This window comes from Equus quagga, chromosome 1 (assembly GCF_021613505.1).
Source record: "Equus quagga isolate Etosha38 chromosome 1, UCLA_HA_Equagga_1.0, whole genome shotgun sequence".
In the NCBI taxonomy this organism is placed as follows: Eukaryota; Metazoa; Chordata; class Mammalia; order Perissodactyla; family Equidae; genus Equus; species Equus quagga.
Genome location: NC_060267.1, coordinates 119,590,737 through 119,607,772, shown reverse-complemented (window position 1 = coordinate 119,607,772; position 17,036 = coordinate 119,590,737). Strand labels below are relative to the sequence as shown.

The 17,036-nt window shown below is 40.7% G+C and overlaps 1 protein-coding gene across 4 annotated transcripts in view; it reads right to left on the bottom strand.

Moving 5' to 3' along the window:
* FRMD4B (FERM domain containing 4B) overlaps window positions 1-17,036 on the bottom strand; it is a 310,626-nt gene that overhangs the window by 34,956 nt on the left and 258,634 nt on the right. For all 4 annotated transcript variants that reach the window (XM_046666037.1, XM_046666009.1, XM_046666018.1 and 1 more), the window contains 4 exons: window positions 5,467-5,550; window positions 3,871-3,936; window positions 2,470-2,527; window positions 951-1,037 (listed from right to left, as the gene is read on the bottom strand). In XM_046666037.1, the coding sequence (XP_046521993.1) occupies window positions 951-1,037; window positions 2,470-2,527; window positions 3,871-3,936; window positions 5,467-5,550 (295 nt within the window). The remainder of the gene's footprint in view (window positions 1-950; window positions 1,038-2,469; window positions 2,528-3,870; window positions 3,937-5,466; window positions 5,551-17,036) is intronic.

Sequence of the window (17,036 nt, the reverse complement as noted above, 5' to 3'; positions counted from 1 at the left end):
CAAAGGAAGAGGGTGAGTATCGACTGAAGCCGAGAGAACACTGAGACGAAGAGTGCCATGAGATGATTACAAGGGCCTAACTTTATGAAAATTATGGCTGTTTTTCTAATACACATTAAAGCAAGAGACAGATGGAAATGATAGAAGTTATTTAAGGCTGTGATGTCGGGGTATGATAATAGAGGTGGCCTGACCATGCTCTGTTATTATAGGCCATTGTTTCACTGCTGGGATGGCATCAGGCACAGGGAAGGTAGCAAAACCTGCCAGCATGAGGAAGGCTTCACGTCATTATGATACTGAGTAGGCCAGGGCAGCCAGATGGCTACCTATATGGACTTACCAACTCTTATATACTCAAAAATGTATGCTTACGCTTGAGTCAAGAGAAACAGCTTCACAATCAAATTTTGAATCGAAAATAATGTAACTTATCGGCTCTGGAAAATCCAAATCCGGCAGAGTAAGACCCTTTAATAAACAGCAAAGAACTTATTTTTCTTTACACAAAGCAGACATGTTTAGTGTGGAAAATTGTGAAACAAAGATAAGCAGAAATAGTAGCAGTAATAGAAAGAAGATGACTCATAATACACCACTGAGAGGTAACCAGCACCCAAAATTTTGGCTTACGTCTTTACAATTCACCCATCTGTTTAGCTATCCAATGTAAATATGTCGATGTATGTATATGTGTGTGTGTATGTGGATATATATTCTATACATACATAAAATTTAATAAACAAATGACATTATCACGTTCATACTAACTTAAAATAGAAACTTAACTGCATGCCCTCATAAACTATGTTGTAATCAACATCCTTGTAGTTAAATCTTTGTATATCCCTTTACTTCCTTAGTATCAATGATCAGATGCGGAATTGCTGGGTCAATGTGCATGAATGAGTTACAAAAAGTATTCTACACCTAACCTGATTCACACTTACTTTCCGAGGTTTCACCTTATCTTGTAAATCATACTGGCCAATTCCTTTATAGCTGATTCCAAGCCACCAAGGAAGTCCTTGTTTATCCTGGAAGATGGAAAAGCACGTGAACCAAGACCTAATTGTTAAGTCTTCTGGAGGTGAAGTAATATTTACCAATTTCATCCTTTAACAAGTATCAGCAAGTCAAAATAAAGCTGTCTTGGTAAACAAAACATTACTTAAAAACCTAACTTGTTATTAAAATGCCTCCTTAGAGTTTCTCCAAATAAGATCTATACGTCAAAACAGACCAATACTATTAACACGATCAAAAAGTATGAAGCATTGCTGTTTTGATTAAACAGTTGGAGAGAAGAAATAAAATGTAAGTAATTCAACTAAGAATTAATCCAGAGTACAAAGCCAGTTATCCATTAAAAAAAAAAAGGAAAGAAAGAAAAAGAGAAAAAGCTCTTTGTTCTCTTGAGAAGTAACCAGCTATAAAGGTCAGGGAAGTTTCCAAGAAGTACCAAGATGAGAAAAGTGGTTCCAAATCCTGATGTTTACAATACACTTAACAATGACCATGCACATACTGAAAAACTCTTTTGGAGAACTATACAAGTCAATGACAGGATGTTTGAATAACGACTTTCAGGTACCTATGGGGAGGGAAGGAATATATTTTTTTCATAAATTTATCTTTCAGACCTTGCCAAAGCAAAGGATGTACTGACACAGAGAAAGAAAAACTCAGGCTTAAATACATACATATATGCAAACAAATTAAGAACCAATAGAAATTAAAGTTGAACTGGTACACATTTTTAGTACAGGGTGCCCTACAATTTGCAGTTATTTAGTACCCAATTCCCCACCATTTTGAATTGCAAACATTGTCAGAACTTAGAAAATCACTCAAGATCCATCAATTATACAATTATTCCTCTTTCAAACAAGAATCCCTTCTTAACACTGCTTTACACCTCATCATCTCAAAATATTTCTTAGTCAATCTCTCCCTGCTTACAAACATCTGAAAATACTACACAAATACAAAGCATACTGATTAAAAACTGATATTACAAATCCTGCAGAAATTTGAGGATATTATGAAGCTATTGAAATGACACTGGAGAGTGCACCATTCTCATACAAAGGCATCATCAAAGGAATATTGGGTAGCATTGGCCATGTGAACGATTGGAAAAGAGAAAAATCCGCATGGATAGCCAAAGGAATAGGTGTGCCAAAAGAGAATGACCTGAATATCTCAGGACTAAGAGAGGCTTTGGGAAAACATTGGGACATAGCACGTATTTTGCGAAAATAATGTGCTTTATAATTTGCTAAAAATGATAAGATATAATGAGGCTTTTATTTTTTAAGAAAATTAATCCTATTCTAACTGCTGAAATTTCTAGAGACAATTTACATAGATAAGCATACTGATTTACGTGATTTTAGAAAGTTGTTGTCCACTAACTCTCAGGAAATAATAAGGGCATTATGACATTTGTCAAGTAAAAGTATTTACCTTTACTGCATAATAATGGACTCCATAAGTCGGTAGAGCTTCTACTATTTTCATATACCTATGGAAAATCAATCTATATTGTAACTTCTTATTAAAAGTCAGAGGGTCCTTTTGGGAAAAGTGATTTAAAGACACATAGTTTGTATCTACTTTCCTCATTATAATCATTACCAATGTCACTGACCAAAGGAGAAATAGAATAAATCACTCTAGGGAGGAATATATTACACCTTGTCCAAATGTTCTGAGGTTGCTAACAAAATTCCAATTTTAAAAAGCTATAGGAAATGCTATTTCCCGCATATTAAGATTTCTATCGCTTAGAAACATATTGTACTGTATTATATACCCAAATTGCAAGTATTTTTTAAACTGAGAAGCTAATGATGCAAGCAATGAGAAACAACTTTTGCGTCACGCTCATAATAAGCAAAAAATAAAGCTATTCCATATATTGACTGTGGTAAACTCTTAGAAATATATACTTAACTCTTAAGTCAAACCTCTTAGAAATATACACTTGAAAAGGGTGAATTTTATTGTATGTAAACCTGATTTTAAAAACTATGCTCCAGGGGCCGGCCCAGTGGCACAGTGGTTAAGTTCACACATTCTGCTTCAGTGGCCCAGGGTTCGTTGGTTTGGATTCCAGGTGCAGACATGGCACCACTTGGCAAGCCATGCTGTGGCAGGCGTCCCATATATAAAGTAGAGGAAGATGGGCACAGATGTTAGCTCAGGGCCAGTCTTCCTCAGCAAAAAAAAAAAAAGAGGAGGATTGGCAGCAGATGTTAGCTCAAGACTAATCTTCCTCAAAAAAAATGTAAAAAAAATTAAAAAATAAAATAAAAACTAGGCTCCTCCTCAAAGCTACAAGAAACAGATTATCCAACACCAACACTGTGTGCCCCACCCAAAGTAGAGTCACAAACCATGCAACTAAACACGGCCTCCAGATAGGTTGTGTTTGGCTCATACTATATTAATATTTTCTTAAAATTATTTTGCCATGTTTAAAATTGGGATTTAAAAATCAGAATTTCCAGTTTTTCTTGGAAAATATCAGAAAATCTGGCAGCTATGCCTGAATTCTGAAGCCGAGTAGCCTTGCCTCTACCCAAAGCAAAAGCTCTCCAGTTTACCACAGTTCCCACCATTCCCTAGTGTCCTACACTGGCTTACATTTCTCATTTCTGTTACCTACCTGACACTGGTGGGCATCTAAATTGATAACATGAATGTATGGAATGACCGAAGACATTTTGTAATTCATGGTAAGCTATTTCTAACCAGATGAAGACTATATACACACAAACTACACTACTGAAATCATTTCAGATGACCTCTTCAAACAGAAGACATGAATATTCTATGTAAGCAAAAGGAAAGAAAGATACTTACTGAACCACAGCTTGACCCCGAGTCAGACCTTTGACTTTCAAATAATGCTCAATTACCCTGTCCTCACTGTAAAACAAGGAAGTGAAAAGCATGGCAATGGCTGATTACAGGAGCTACAGGCTCAACTTTAAGATTCTCAGATGGCTACGAGAGAAGCTCAAGAAAGGCCTTCACCAGCTGGTTTGGGAGAGAGAAGCTGGCTGACTTCTGTTTCTGCAGGACATGGATTCCTGAGCCTCAGACCTTTGACTATCTCATCATGATTTCTTAATTTATATTTTATATAATAAACTTGTATAATATATATGGATATTTTTAAAAACTTAATTTTATTAGAAAAGGAAACATAATGTCAACATATCAAATGAAAAACTAATATTCTTTGCCATAAATGAATGGACTATAATAAATACAAAATAATGTTATTAAATGCTAGTTAGAGAGCCTTGTTGGGGAAATTAAAAGGGTAACAAAAGAAAGATTAGCAAGTGTTAGGTATTAAAGACATTTTCCTTTAATTATCCAGAAAGATTTCGAAAGAATTGAAACTGCTTCTGAGTCTGTGTTCAACCTAAAATACTCTATTGCCACTATTTGGGGACACATACACTGCTTTTTAACAGAAAACCCTTCATTATTATCCTAGGATAAAACTTGACTAGAAAGAAGAGAAGATGGCTGAAGTCTGGCAATTTCTGACATCATTCAGCTCTTGCAGTCTACTTTCAGACAGGTACTTCTTTCAGCCATATCTCAAGGAGTACCTAAAGTAAATATTTTTATCTCTACACAACCAGTAACCAATGGTAATTGGTCCTTGCTTTTTTTCCTTAAAAAACTATCACCCAACAATGATTCATTTAGAACGTTCCAGACTCAGGATACAATGTAGCCTCAGTACTCACTTTCATTATTTATTTGGGAAATGTATTCTAACTTTCATATTAAAGCTATTAATGTTGAACATTTATTTCATAATTAGTTTTTCAGTGGAAAGGAAAACTGGCATCAGGATTTGGAGCCTTAAACCAAAAAAAATATATTTAAAGGGAACATAAGTAATTCAAAGGGGGAAAAAAGTAGTTTTCTAGGAAAAATGTCATATGGAAAATGGGTACTATGGATTCATTAAAATACAAATGAAAAACACAACTCAAAATACATGATTTCCGGCCATAGAGAAAACCTCTGGCCATTTAGGTCATTTCTGGCCACAGAGAAAATCTCTGTCCAAGGAAATCTGTATTTCATAACACTTATATTCCATTCTGCTAGGTTAAGGCCGCGTTACACAGTGACTGCACATCTGCTGAGCATTATGTCCCCCTAGAAGCACACTCTACAGAACTCGCATGAGCTTGAACGAGAAGGCACACAGCCACTCTTCACAAACAGCTACAGTCTTGGTGCGATGATCTCCAGCGCGCTTTGACAAGGTCCTTTCACTGAAAGGATCAAGGTCTACTTATGGTCACTCTGACACATTCGATGGGCAATTTGATATTTCCCTCTCTTATATTTTAGTTTCCTGAAGAGCACGTAGTTCTCATGGGAGGCTAGGATAATGGGGTCACCTGTCAACTTGCTGTGGCTTACCAGTAAGCGAGGGATGGATGCTCCTGGAGAGTTTTGGTTGGAAAGGCTGGTAGTGTCTTCAAATCTTTCCTGGCATTTTCATCACTACAAAGAAGAGTAATACAGTAATGTCAGTCAGTGTTACCTAAAATATTACTCAAGCTAGTCATCACATGAAATCTGAAAAATAACTACAGCACATTGGGCTCCATCAAAACATTGTCAGTACACATAAGGCTACGGACTATAACTAGAGGGAGCCCCCAATTTGACAACCCCTCCAAGTCATTTGATATATATTTTTCTTCTTCTTCTCCTCAAAGCCCCCCAGTACATAGTTGTACATTCTAGTTGTAGGTCCTTCTGGTTGTGCTATGTGGGACGTCACCTCAGCATGGCCTGATGAGCAGTCCTGGGTACGTGCCCAGGATCCAAATCAGTGAAACCCTTCAGCGGAAGTGGAGCGTGCAAACTTAACCACTCGGCCATGGGGCCAGCCCCTCATTTGTTATTTTGAAGTTTTTGTTTTTATTTTTTAAAGATTGCCCTGAACTAACAGCTGTTGCCAATCTTCTTCTTCTTCTTTTTTTCTTCTTCTCCCCAAAGCCCCCCAGTACATAGTTGTATATTCTAGTTGTAGGTCCCTCTGGCTCTGCTACGTGGGACACCACCTCAGCATGGCTTGATGAGTGGTGCTAGGTCTGCACCCAGGATCTGAACTAGTGAAACCCTGGGCCGCCGAAGTGGAACATGCGAACTCAACCACTCAGCCACAGGGCCGGCCCCTGAAGTTTTTAAAATGACAAAAAAATTAAAATAATAGTATTAAACTGCCATAATCTCACTTTCCTTACTCCCCTCATAAACTTGTAGCCATTTTCATTGTGTATCTCTAGTATGCATCTGTTTTATTATATAATCAAGATTACAATTATGCATATTCCACATTCTATTTTCACACAGCATTTTTCAAATTTCGTTACACATTTGCTCCACATTCCTATAGCACCCTCATAATTTTCTTTAGTGGTTATGTAATATTCAAAACTATTCACAGATTATCACCAATTTTTCATAATCGATATCATTACAATAAAAAGGCTTATGCAGACCTTCCTATTACTCATCTGTTATTTCCTTACCACTCTCTGAAATAACATAGACCAAGTCGCCCATCTGTGGAAATCACTTGAATAAAGATGACTTGAAAATGTGTTTCTAATGAGAGCCAAGGTATCCCTTAAATTGCATCAAGCAAACTAAAATGTACCTTGTGTAGTAAGGTCAGTTATTATCTAATTATACAATGCCAAAATTCTGGTTGTCAAAAGAGAAGGGTGTGGTCTCTCTGGAACTTAACAGAAAGGAGAACAGGTAATACGACCCAGTCATAATTGGCCCTGCACTGTGCGAGAGACAATACTTGCTCACTGCCCTGAGTATTTACGGAGGTAGTCTATGAGGAAATAGATGTGACTTTAAGGTCTATTAAAGCCTAGGATAAGTACATGAAAGAGCCACTCCAATTCCGGATCGAACTGGTGTTCACCAAACAGCATATTGGTAACTCTTCTCCTACTTTCTACCTCATGGTATCTTTATCATTAGCTGCTCTCTGTTGAGAGGTTACCAAGAGCCAGCACCATGCAATGCACTTTTTGGGCATTATTTATCTGATGTAAGTCTCATCACAACTCTTCCCATGCGGTAGGTACTATTACGATCCCCACTTTACAAGTAAGAGTGTGAGGTTTAGAGAAGCTAAGCCCTTGCTCAGTGTCTCACAGCTACTAAGTGGAGCCAGAAGGCAAACCTAGTCTGTTTGGCGTCAAAGGCCAAGACCATAACCACTGTCTTCCATTACCTGATTCCCCGACAGAGCAGTGTCCTAGAGAGCCAACATGAACATTCTCATCTCTGGCAAGGCATAGCTCCCCTTCACTCTCACCCCTAGTTACAAATGGAAACACTGAACCAACTAGTTCCAAAACCTATCATTTATGCATTTTTACCTTAACTTCCCCGGGGTTTGCCCCAATATGAATCATGATATTGAAAGAGATGAACCCCAAGTGGAGGACCAAACATTGAACCCAAGGCGAATCTCCTCCCAAAGCATTCACTCAATACTCACAGATCAATTATTATAGATCAAACCAGGGAACCAAGCATGGCCTGCAGATAGGTTTGTTTGGCCCACGTTACACTGCGCTGTATTCGAAATTGCTCACTCCTGTCACCTGATCAGGTTTGGTGTAAGCGGTTCTCCTTCAAGGTCTGCAGAAAGTTTGTTCTCTAGTTCCATCACCAAGTTTCCTGACCATGCCACGGGGCAACCAAGTGACTCCACTGAGCAAACTACACATAAATTTACCAGCTTTTAGTAAGAACAGATAGTTAGAGTTGAGTGTCACCTAGCTTGGAGACACTACGATTTGCACCTGTCAACATTACATGTCAAAACCAGGTCTGTGGCCCTTTCTAAAGGTGAAAGATCCGGCTTTACAAATTACTACAGGAAACAAAAAGTCACTTGGCTCCTGTTCTTACATAAGGATAAATCTCCCTATTCATTTGAAATCTGAGAGTATAGCTTAATGGCATTGACAATCTTGAGAAACTGGTTTTGGCTTCCTGAAAACCAAAATATACCACAATCCAATTTACTCATATTAAAGGTCACCTGTCAACTCCTAGTAATGATATTTATTTTTCTTAATAATTGCTTTTATGCTCTGTCCTTCAAATTCCATTTCCTTTGCAAGGAAGTTGGCTTGTGAGCTTTCTATGCAGGGTAAATACATGCATATGTTCTAATAAGGACAACAGTTTTGTTATTAATCATCACCACCAACCACATGTGTGTTATCTTCTGGGTCCATGTGAACTATATGCTATGTTCCAAGAACTCAGCCTAGCATTGACATGTTTCTTTGGATTAAAATTGACTTTCTAGCAATCAAGACCTCACTAGAGTAGAAGCAGCTGTCTGCCATAAATTTATTTGTTCATTTAGCAAATATGTATTAAGTGTATACCGCATACCTAGCATGTAGAAGCAAGTCTCATATGATGGAGTTGCTTTTAACTTAGGCAAACACGGTCAGCCAAAAGAGAGAGGAGAGGGGGGAAAGAAACAAGGGAGAAATTTTATCCATCATTCTACTCAACAAGCTCATGGTTGAGAATAATTGTGAAATGAGAGGCTTGAAGCTGCTGCCCTTCAAGATGGCTTTACTTCCTGTGTCCTCAAAGCACCAGCAACTCACAACACTGAGATTTTTCCAGCATTTAAGCATTTAATACATGCCACTAAACGTATATAGCAGGTATTTAGTGCCTAACTAAAGAAACTGCTATGCATTTCAACTGAAGAAAAATATTGCCAGTGTTGGATTTGTTGAAGGATAAACTTTGGTCTTTGACATGTCATCTTCCCAAAGAATTCTCAAGAGTAATTTTAACCATCCACAATTAGAACCTATCCCAGTTGTAAGATGTGATAAGATGTTACTCATCTAGAAATGATGGCTGAATAAATCAATAAATTACCAAAGGTTAATCATGAACCAGCAACCTAAATAACAATGAGTATTCATTCATTAAGACTTTTTGGGTACTAGTCAATTACTGGGAAGCAACTAAAACGTGCATTAAAAAGGAAGTGGATTAGGGATCATTTTAAGGAGAATTTAGGCTACTTTAGAAGGAGTTTACTTGAATAGGTGGAACACAAGAGATTTTAGGGGCAGAGAAACTATTCTGAACAATACTGCACTGATGGATACACGATACTATGCATTTGTCAAACCCTAAAGAACTGTACAACACAGAGTGAATCCCATTATGAACTTGAGTTAATAATAATGTATCAATACTGACATCATTTCTAACAAATGTTCTAGACTAATGCAAGATGTTAATAACAGCGGAAACTGGGCAGAGCGGGGCTGGGGGGGAGTATATGGGAACTCTCTGTACTTCCTGCTCAATTTTTCTGTAAACCTAAAACTATTCTAAAAAAATATTCTATTAATTAAAAAATATATATATATATCTATATATATACACTTTAGATTAGTGGTTCTTAACCTGGGCAATTTTATCCCTCAGGGGACAGTTAGCAATGTCTTCAGGCATTTTTGACAGTCATGATTGGGGAAGGAGGTGTTCCTGGCCTCTACTGAGTAGAGGCCAGGATGCTGCTATACAGCCTACAATGCACAGGTGCAACAACAAAGAATTGTCCTGCCCAAATGTCAATAATGTCGAGGTTGAGAAACTCCGACTTTTTATTATAAAACTCCTGATAATTGAACCCTAAAACTTCTAATTGTGGCTTTTAGACTTAAAGGATTTTTCTCTAGTGTCAGTCATAGATTATAAATATTAGAATATAAATACATCTTTTTTTTTTTTTTTAAAGATTAGCACCTGAGCTAACAACTATTGCCAATCTTCTCTTTTTTTTTCTGTTCTATCTCCCCAAATCTCCCCCGTACACAGTTGTATATCTTAGTTGCAGGTCCTTCTAGTTGTGGCATGTGGGACACCGCCTCAACGTGGCCTGACGAGCGGTGCCATTTCCGCACCCATGATCCGAACCAGTGAAACCGTGGGCTGCCACAGCGGAGCGAGAAAACTTAACCACTCGGCCACGGGGCCGGCCCCTAATCTTCTTTCTCTCTCTTTTTTTTTTCTAAATACATCTTAGATGCAAATGTCTAACAGGAGCCAAGTGAGAGAAGCATTAGAAAGTCAACTGTCTAAGCTAGCTGAAAAAAGGGAAGTCAAACTCAGCATCAGACACAGGGATACAACGGGGAATGGTGAAGACTGTGAGGAAGAGAAGAAAACATCGCCCATTTGAAGAATTACTTAGGATATAAATTTGACCGTGTATGACAGAGATCAGCATTTTAGTTAATTTCTCTTTACATAAAAGTCAGACCTCGAGCACCACAAAGTGTTCTGGGGCCCAAACTCCTCTCTTGCTGCTTCACCATCCCCAGCCTTCACATGGTCCAAGACAGTCCATCAGCACGTTCACGTTTCAGCCATCAGGTAGGGGAAAAAGAACGAGGGAAGGCAAATGCAGTCCTTTAGGAGCAGAAAGTGAAAGCTGCCCACTTTCCCTAACCCCACCAGCCAGAACAATCACACGGCGATCCCTAATTGCAAAGGACACTGGGATATGTAGTCTTTTTTTGGACAGCCACATACCTAGCTAAAAATGCTACTAATATGGAGGAAAGGGAGATTGGATACTGGGGAAGAACAATCAGACTCCACTGCTGATATGGAACCACCATGTATACCCAGGTAATCTCCGCCATGTATGGGACTATGGATCTACTATCACCTAATGATTGCCTTTTCTCAAAAATAAGGCAAAAGTGCAAAGTTTATGTAAAATATCTGAACTTTAAAATATTGCCTCAACTAAAAAACAAAAACCTAAAATGAAAAATAAAAACTGAAACATTGTGCATGCCGTATAAAACATGCCAGCAGCCCATCACCATCGCTTTGACATAAACCATTTCTGACATAATTTCTGACATAAACTTTAGGAAAGAATGGATAGGGAGATGCCTCCACAGCTTCTCAACTTGGTTTCCAGTTTTAGAAAATTTATTAACAGTGCAAACTGTCAGTAGTGCATGAAAAAAAAGAGACATATAAGTAATTTTGACAAATGGGGAATCTGGATTATCCCAAATGATTACATTCCCAGGAAAGACCACAGCCTTATTTTTTTGAATTAGAAAGATTACTTTTGTATTAGAAGATTACTTCTTCAAATTTGGTCATTTGTGCCATTGCAAAACATTCTGTCCTTGTGAACACACAACATCACTTTCCTCTTAAGAACCCATTAAATAACTCATTTCTAACAAACCACCGCTGATATTGAGGTGACTAACTGTGGACCTAGCTACAACACTCAAAGAGAGAGCATCAGAAGGATCAAAAAGTGGCTGAGACAGGCAGCCTGGCAGAAAAGTGGGTTAAACCTTTCAACAAACAGTGCACAGAAGGAGAAATCCAAACAGCTAACAGACAGAAGCAAGCGTTCAGCTTCATAAGTACTCAGGGAAAGGCAAATCAGACCCTCAAAATGAATCACCATCACACACCAGAGTGCCAGACTTAAAATTCTGACAATACCTAGTTGCCACGAAGATGCAGGGTAATAGGAATTCCTATCCATTGCTAGTGAGCATGTCAATTGGTATGATCAGTTTGGAAACTTGCATACCTTAGGACCCCGCGATCCTTCCTGGGTATAGCCCTACAGAAACTTGCACAAAAGAGTAAGGTTTATAGCAGCATTGTTCACAATCAGTCAAATAAAGGAAACAACCCAAATACTCCCAAACAGTAGAAATGTCAAAACTATAGTGTATTTATCCAATGGAATACCATACAGCAAAGAAAATACTCTATAGCTTCACACATGATGAATCTCACAAACATTAAGCAAAAAGACCCAAAATAATATATACATCACAGTCCCATGTACACAAAGTTCCAAAGTAAGCAAAATGAAACTAAAGAGAAACATATCACTTTTGTAGGTGATAAAAGTATACAAGAAAATAACAAAATATCTACCAGAGTCAGAATGCCTCGGGGGGCGGGGAGAGTGTATTGGGCGGCGGGGGGCACAGGACACACGGGGGGTGGGGTTGGGGCTATATTCCTCACTGGGTGTGGTTATGCGGCTGAGCATTTTCTAATTTATTCTTTAAACCATACACAAATGTTTTATGCATTCTTCTGTATGATATAATTCACATCAAAAACTAAATCAACTACGGCTAGTGGGTGGAAGCGAGGGTGCTTAAGAGCAAGCCCGTGGCTGCTTAGAGGGGAAGTGCGGCAATGCTAATGCGTGAGCTTAGAACTTACTGACCGAAAACTGATGCCACCAAGCTGTCAGAAACACCGGCACATTATTCTAAAGCTCATCCCGATCATTTTCAGAGTTTAGGACCCAGCAGGATTTCCCGTTTGAGTGAACTGACAGCAGCTGAGTGCTTATTAGTTCACCCTCCAAAGAACCTGGGTGGGGAATTTGCCTGGGAGCCTGAGGCCACGTGGATCCACTGAGCTTATAGGGGCAGCCAGGTCTGGCTTCAGCACAGAAGGCCCCGCCCGGCTGGCAGGTAGGCAGGGCAGGAGGCTGGGTTTCTATGAATCAGCATCAACCTCAGAATCCAGAGGGAGGGCCCGAAAGCAGCTGGGAGGTGAGCAGGCCTGGGCGGAGATGTCTCTGCCTTTCCCCAGCAGTAAATGCACTCACCCTGTCTGGACATTCTTGACCCTAATGGCCATGGAAATGTTATTTTAAAGATGCACTTGACCAGAATTGCCAAGAGAGATTGGTTTCTCCGGGTCCTAGCCAGAGAGAATGCCCATAAATCTACAAGACTTGCTACTTCTCCGTAACCAAACCAGAAATTACTTTTCCTCATCGTTTCAGCAAGAATTCAGATGTCACAATGAAGAACATATCTGCGTTTTAACTGATTATCTAGGCTGAACCCCTCCTTTAGGTATTCCAGATTCCTATTCTGACAGCTTTCTGGAAGGAAGCGGCCCATGAGCCACCATTTAGCCACTGCGACTACTCTTCAGGCGATGATTCCTTTTGGCATTCTCAAGCCCCCTTTCATGGGCTGTTGTTTTTCTTTACTGACCTCAAAAGCCCTGGAGGAATGTGCCAACCTCACTCATTTTTGAGCAAGCCACATGGTTGGCAAAACCGAGGCCACCCTTTGTATGTGCTGGAGCACTTGTGTGGAAACAGCCACCCCCAGCAAATGTGTGCACCTGTTAGTGGCTAATTGGGAACTTGCTCCCAGCGACAATCAGCCACCTGCCATTCTGAGGCTGCCGTGCAAGGGAGGGCAGGCAATTAGCAAACTGTGGGTGCTAGGGCTTCCTAGAGCAAATGAACCACGGTGTTCCCTTGAAGATGGTAGCTGTCTGTGCTTGGAGTGGGGCATCCCTAGGTTTCTAGGACAGCTTGAAAAAAAAAAAAAGCCAAGCCCCAAACTTCCCTTTTCTTTTCGATGCTAAAGCTCTTCTTTACCTGAAACCCAAAGCAAAGGTGTCTAAAAGGTGCATGTTAAATATAATGAATGACCCAATGGAAAAGGCTGTAGAAAATTCACAACACAAAGAAATAAACTAAGCTATTTAAAAAGCAACTTGGGACTGGAGTCTTTTTCTCATCCACAGACAAGCATAACTCAAAATCTGTATTTCATAACAATATATACACAAACGTAAAAAAAGCTATAGTTAATGCCTGTTTCAATCCTCAAGATAAAGACACATGTAGCCTAAATATTAGGAGAAATGAAATAAAGCCTTCTGAAAAGGGGCCTCCGAGAACTTGGGCAAGTTGTCACAGCTGAAAGCTCTAACACTGTGCTCCATGCAAACTAAAGATTGACCGTCATTAGGAATTGTGCTAATTGGAAACACTGGCCAGTCTGCTGGTGATGCCTTGTACAGACCCTGGGATCAGCCACTTCCTTATCCACGCGTGCTAGAAACCTGTGGTGGCCGTCACAGTTTTGCACTATACTGAAGGAATGGGCCAAAGTAATGATCGTGACGGTCAGAAAAAGCGTATTTAATGTCTGTTAAATGGTGTAACAGGTGCCAACTTATAACTACTAAAGCATTCGAGTGTGTAAGGATGACAGCTAGCTTAAACATGTCATTATTAAAAGGATCTTGGTTACAGTGTATAATTTCCTGGACTAATCTACTGGCATTGATCAATAGCACGTGATTAGTAGTTTAAGGTATGTTATCAATGTACTTGGAGCAGCTTTTCATTGGCAAGACTGCCTTCAAATCACCCTTTTTAATTTAAAAAGTCCCATTTCTCTCAGTTTTCTGGGAACTCGGCCTTCAATGATGAATGTACTTCACTATCTCCTCGACTTAGGAGGTTCTAACAGACTGTTAGGGGGTTCTAACAGTATATTTCTCTCTACCAATTCCTAGGAAAGGGATATTAACGGTGAAAAGCAAAAGAAAACTGCAGTTATCACAGTCCCCTGACCAGCAGCATCAGTATTGTCTGAGAACCTGCTGGAAATGCAAATTCTCGGGCCCCACTCCAGACCTACAATATTGGAAGGGCTGAAGGTGGGACCCAGGAATCAAATGGCTTGAGAACCATTGCAATAGAATGATAGAATAAACACATCATAAACCATGGGGAGAATTTCAAGAAAGAGATCATAATCAACAATTTAAAATAAGCAAGAAAGTCAAGGAGGCTGAGGACAGCCCAGGAGGTTGGGTCAAGAGACTCTGAGAGGCTGACCCAGCAGTGAGGCTCACTGAGCACTGTCCAGTCAGTCCCCAGAAGAAATGCTTTGAACTCAGAGCTCACACTCACGGGGCATTTGCAGGTGGCAGACGGGGCATAACCCCCTCTCTACAGGCCTTTCATGTTACTATCACCAGCATCCCCATTCCACCGAAGTGAAAACTGAGATTTAAGGGAGATTAATTTAAACAAACAGCAAGAAAGTAGTAGATGTGATTCCAAACCCCCACTTTAACCACTCTGCCTACCTCTTCCGGGATCCCGCAGATGGAGGACAGGAAATGGGGCTCGAGCAGGTGGGGAGGAAAGGGGGGACTTTCATCAGCTTAACTTGGGGCTTCCGAATTTTTAATTATGGTGGCCACTGATCAATTCTATTAAGATGTTTGCTTCTTGGGTGAGGACAGGCTGTTTTTTAAACTAGATTAATCTGGATTAGCCAAAAACTGGATTAAGCCGCATAAGAGATCTGAACACAGATAACAAAACTGAATACGTGTCATCACTCAGGGTTTCTTGAACCAAACCAACTACAGTCGATAGTTGTCCCCTAATACCAAAGATCCCAAATTTAGTCTTAAAAAGAGCTACAAAATCAGACCCCTGTCCTTTCAGCAGAATTGTAAAACAGAGCATCCAAACTGACTCTCACTTTGGGTGAGAAGCCCAGTGCCCCGACAAAGGCTCCTTCAACCACACGAGGCATTCCTGATGCCCAGTTTCTTATATTGACTCAAAAAATTCATAGTAAGATCTCTCCACCTGCCGAGCCCTGGGACAAGGACAGGGATAAAGTTGGAAACAAGTTGACACTTCCATTCATAGTCAATCATACGCAAAGGCAGAAAGCTAGGGCTCAACCCACTCAACGTCGTCTGATGCCGCTGCTGATTATGGCAAAGAGTTTGAAAAACTGCTTACAGACTGAGATAACGTCATAATAGCTAAAATGAAGTGCCCTCCTCTCTTTCCACCCCTCCAGACCAAACCCCAGGCAGTCCAGTGAGCGAGCTCAGTTCATCTGGTCCAACTCCTGCATTCACAGATGGGGGAAACAGAGCCCGCCGATGTAAGCTTACCAGAGGCCCCGCAGTGAGGTGGCGCTGGATCCAGAGGCCCCGCAGCTGGACGGCTAGTTCTCGGGACTCCAAGGCCAGAGCAGCAGAAGGTGCAGAGGAGGAAGGAGAGGAGGGAATTGGAAAGCTGGGGTGGAGAGGAGGGGGAGGGGCCGGAAAAGCCAGGCTGGCCGGGCCAGACCTCACCCCCCCGCCCCCTTCCAAGTCACAGGGTCTTCCATTCTTGGAATTTCCTCCCCACCCCGTTTAAACATTTCTTAATCACACCTCAAGCCAAATCAGGTTGTAGCCATTTACAGAGTGGAAAGTGAGAACTGAAAGGATTATATAAGCCATTCTCCTGGTCGCCTGCTAAACCTAGGAATGTGCCCCCCGCCCCCGCAGCTTCTGGGGAAGGCGGAGGGTGCAGCGGGAGCTTTCATCTTGACAAAAATGAAGTTCCTTCACTGGGGTTCAGGTGGGAGCACGCATCTCTAGGCTGCCTCTGGTTCCCAGCTCCCTCAGACCTCTCAGCTCCCTCACACGACAATAAAAGAAACTCTTGTGGGCTAGCCCGGAGGCGTAGTGGTCACCTTCACGCGCTCTGCTTTGGCGGCCCGGGGTCCGCAAGTTCGGATCCCAGCACGGCCCTACACACCGCTCATCAAGCCACGCTGGGCAGGTCCCACATACAAAATAGAGGAAGACTGACACAGATGTTAGCTCAGGGCCAATCTACCTCACCAAAACCAAAAACTCTTGTGGCTTTAAAGGAGACTGTCCTGGGCAGGTGCAGTGTGGTAGATAAGTGCTCTGCATTTTACTTGTAGGAACTCATTTAATCCTCATCACGAACCTAAATGTAGGTGCTATTTCTAATTTAGAGATAAGGAAACTCAGGTTTAGAGTGCTCAGCTAACTGCCCACCGTCCCACCAGAGCTGGCACAGGTGCAGCCAGGATTTAGATGCAGGCTCCTGCAAAGCTTCCACACACTTAGAAATAAATCAACAGACCAACCAACCAGCTGGCCCTAGACCTGTGATTTGCAGTAATAAGGTTTGGAGTTAGAAGTGGATTCAGTCCCAGGTCTCCACGTTCCTATGGGTTTTGTGGTCTTAGGTAAACCAACCTTTGTTAGCCTTGGATTCCCCATTATAAAAAGAATAGTGACCT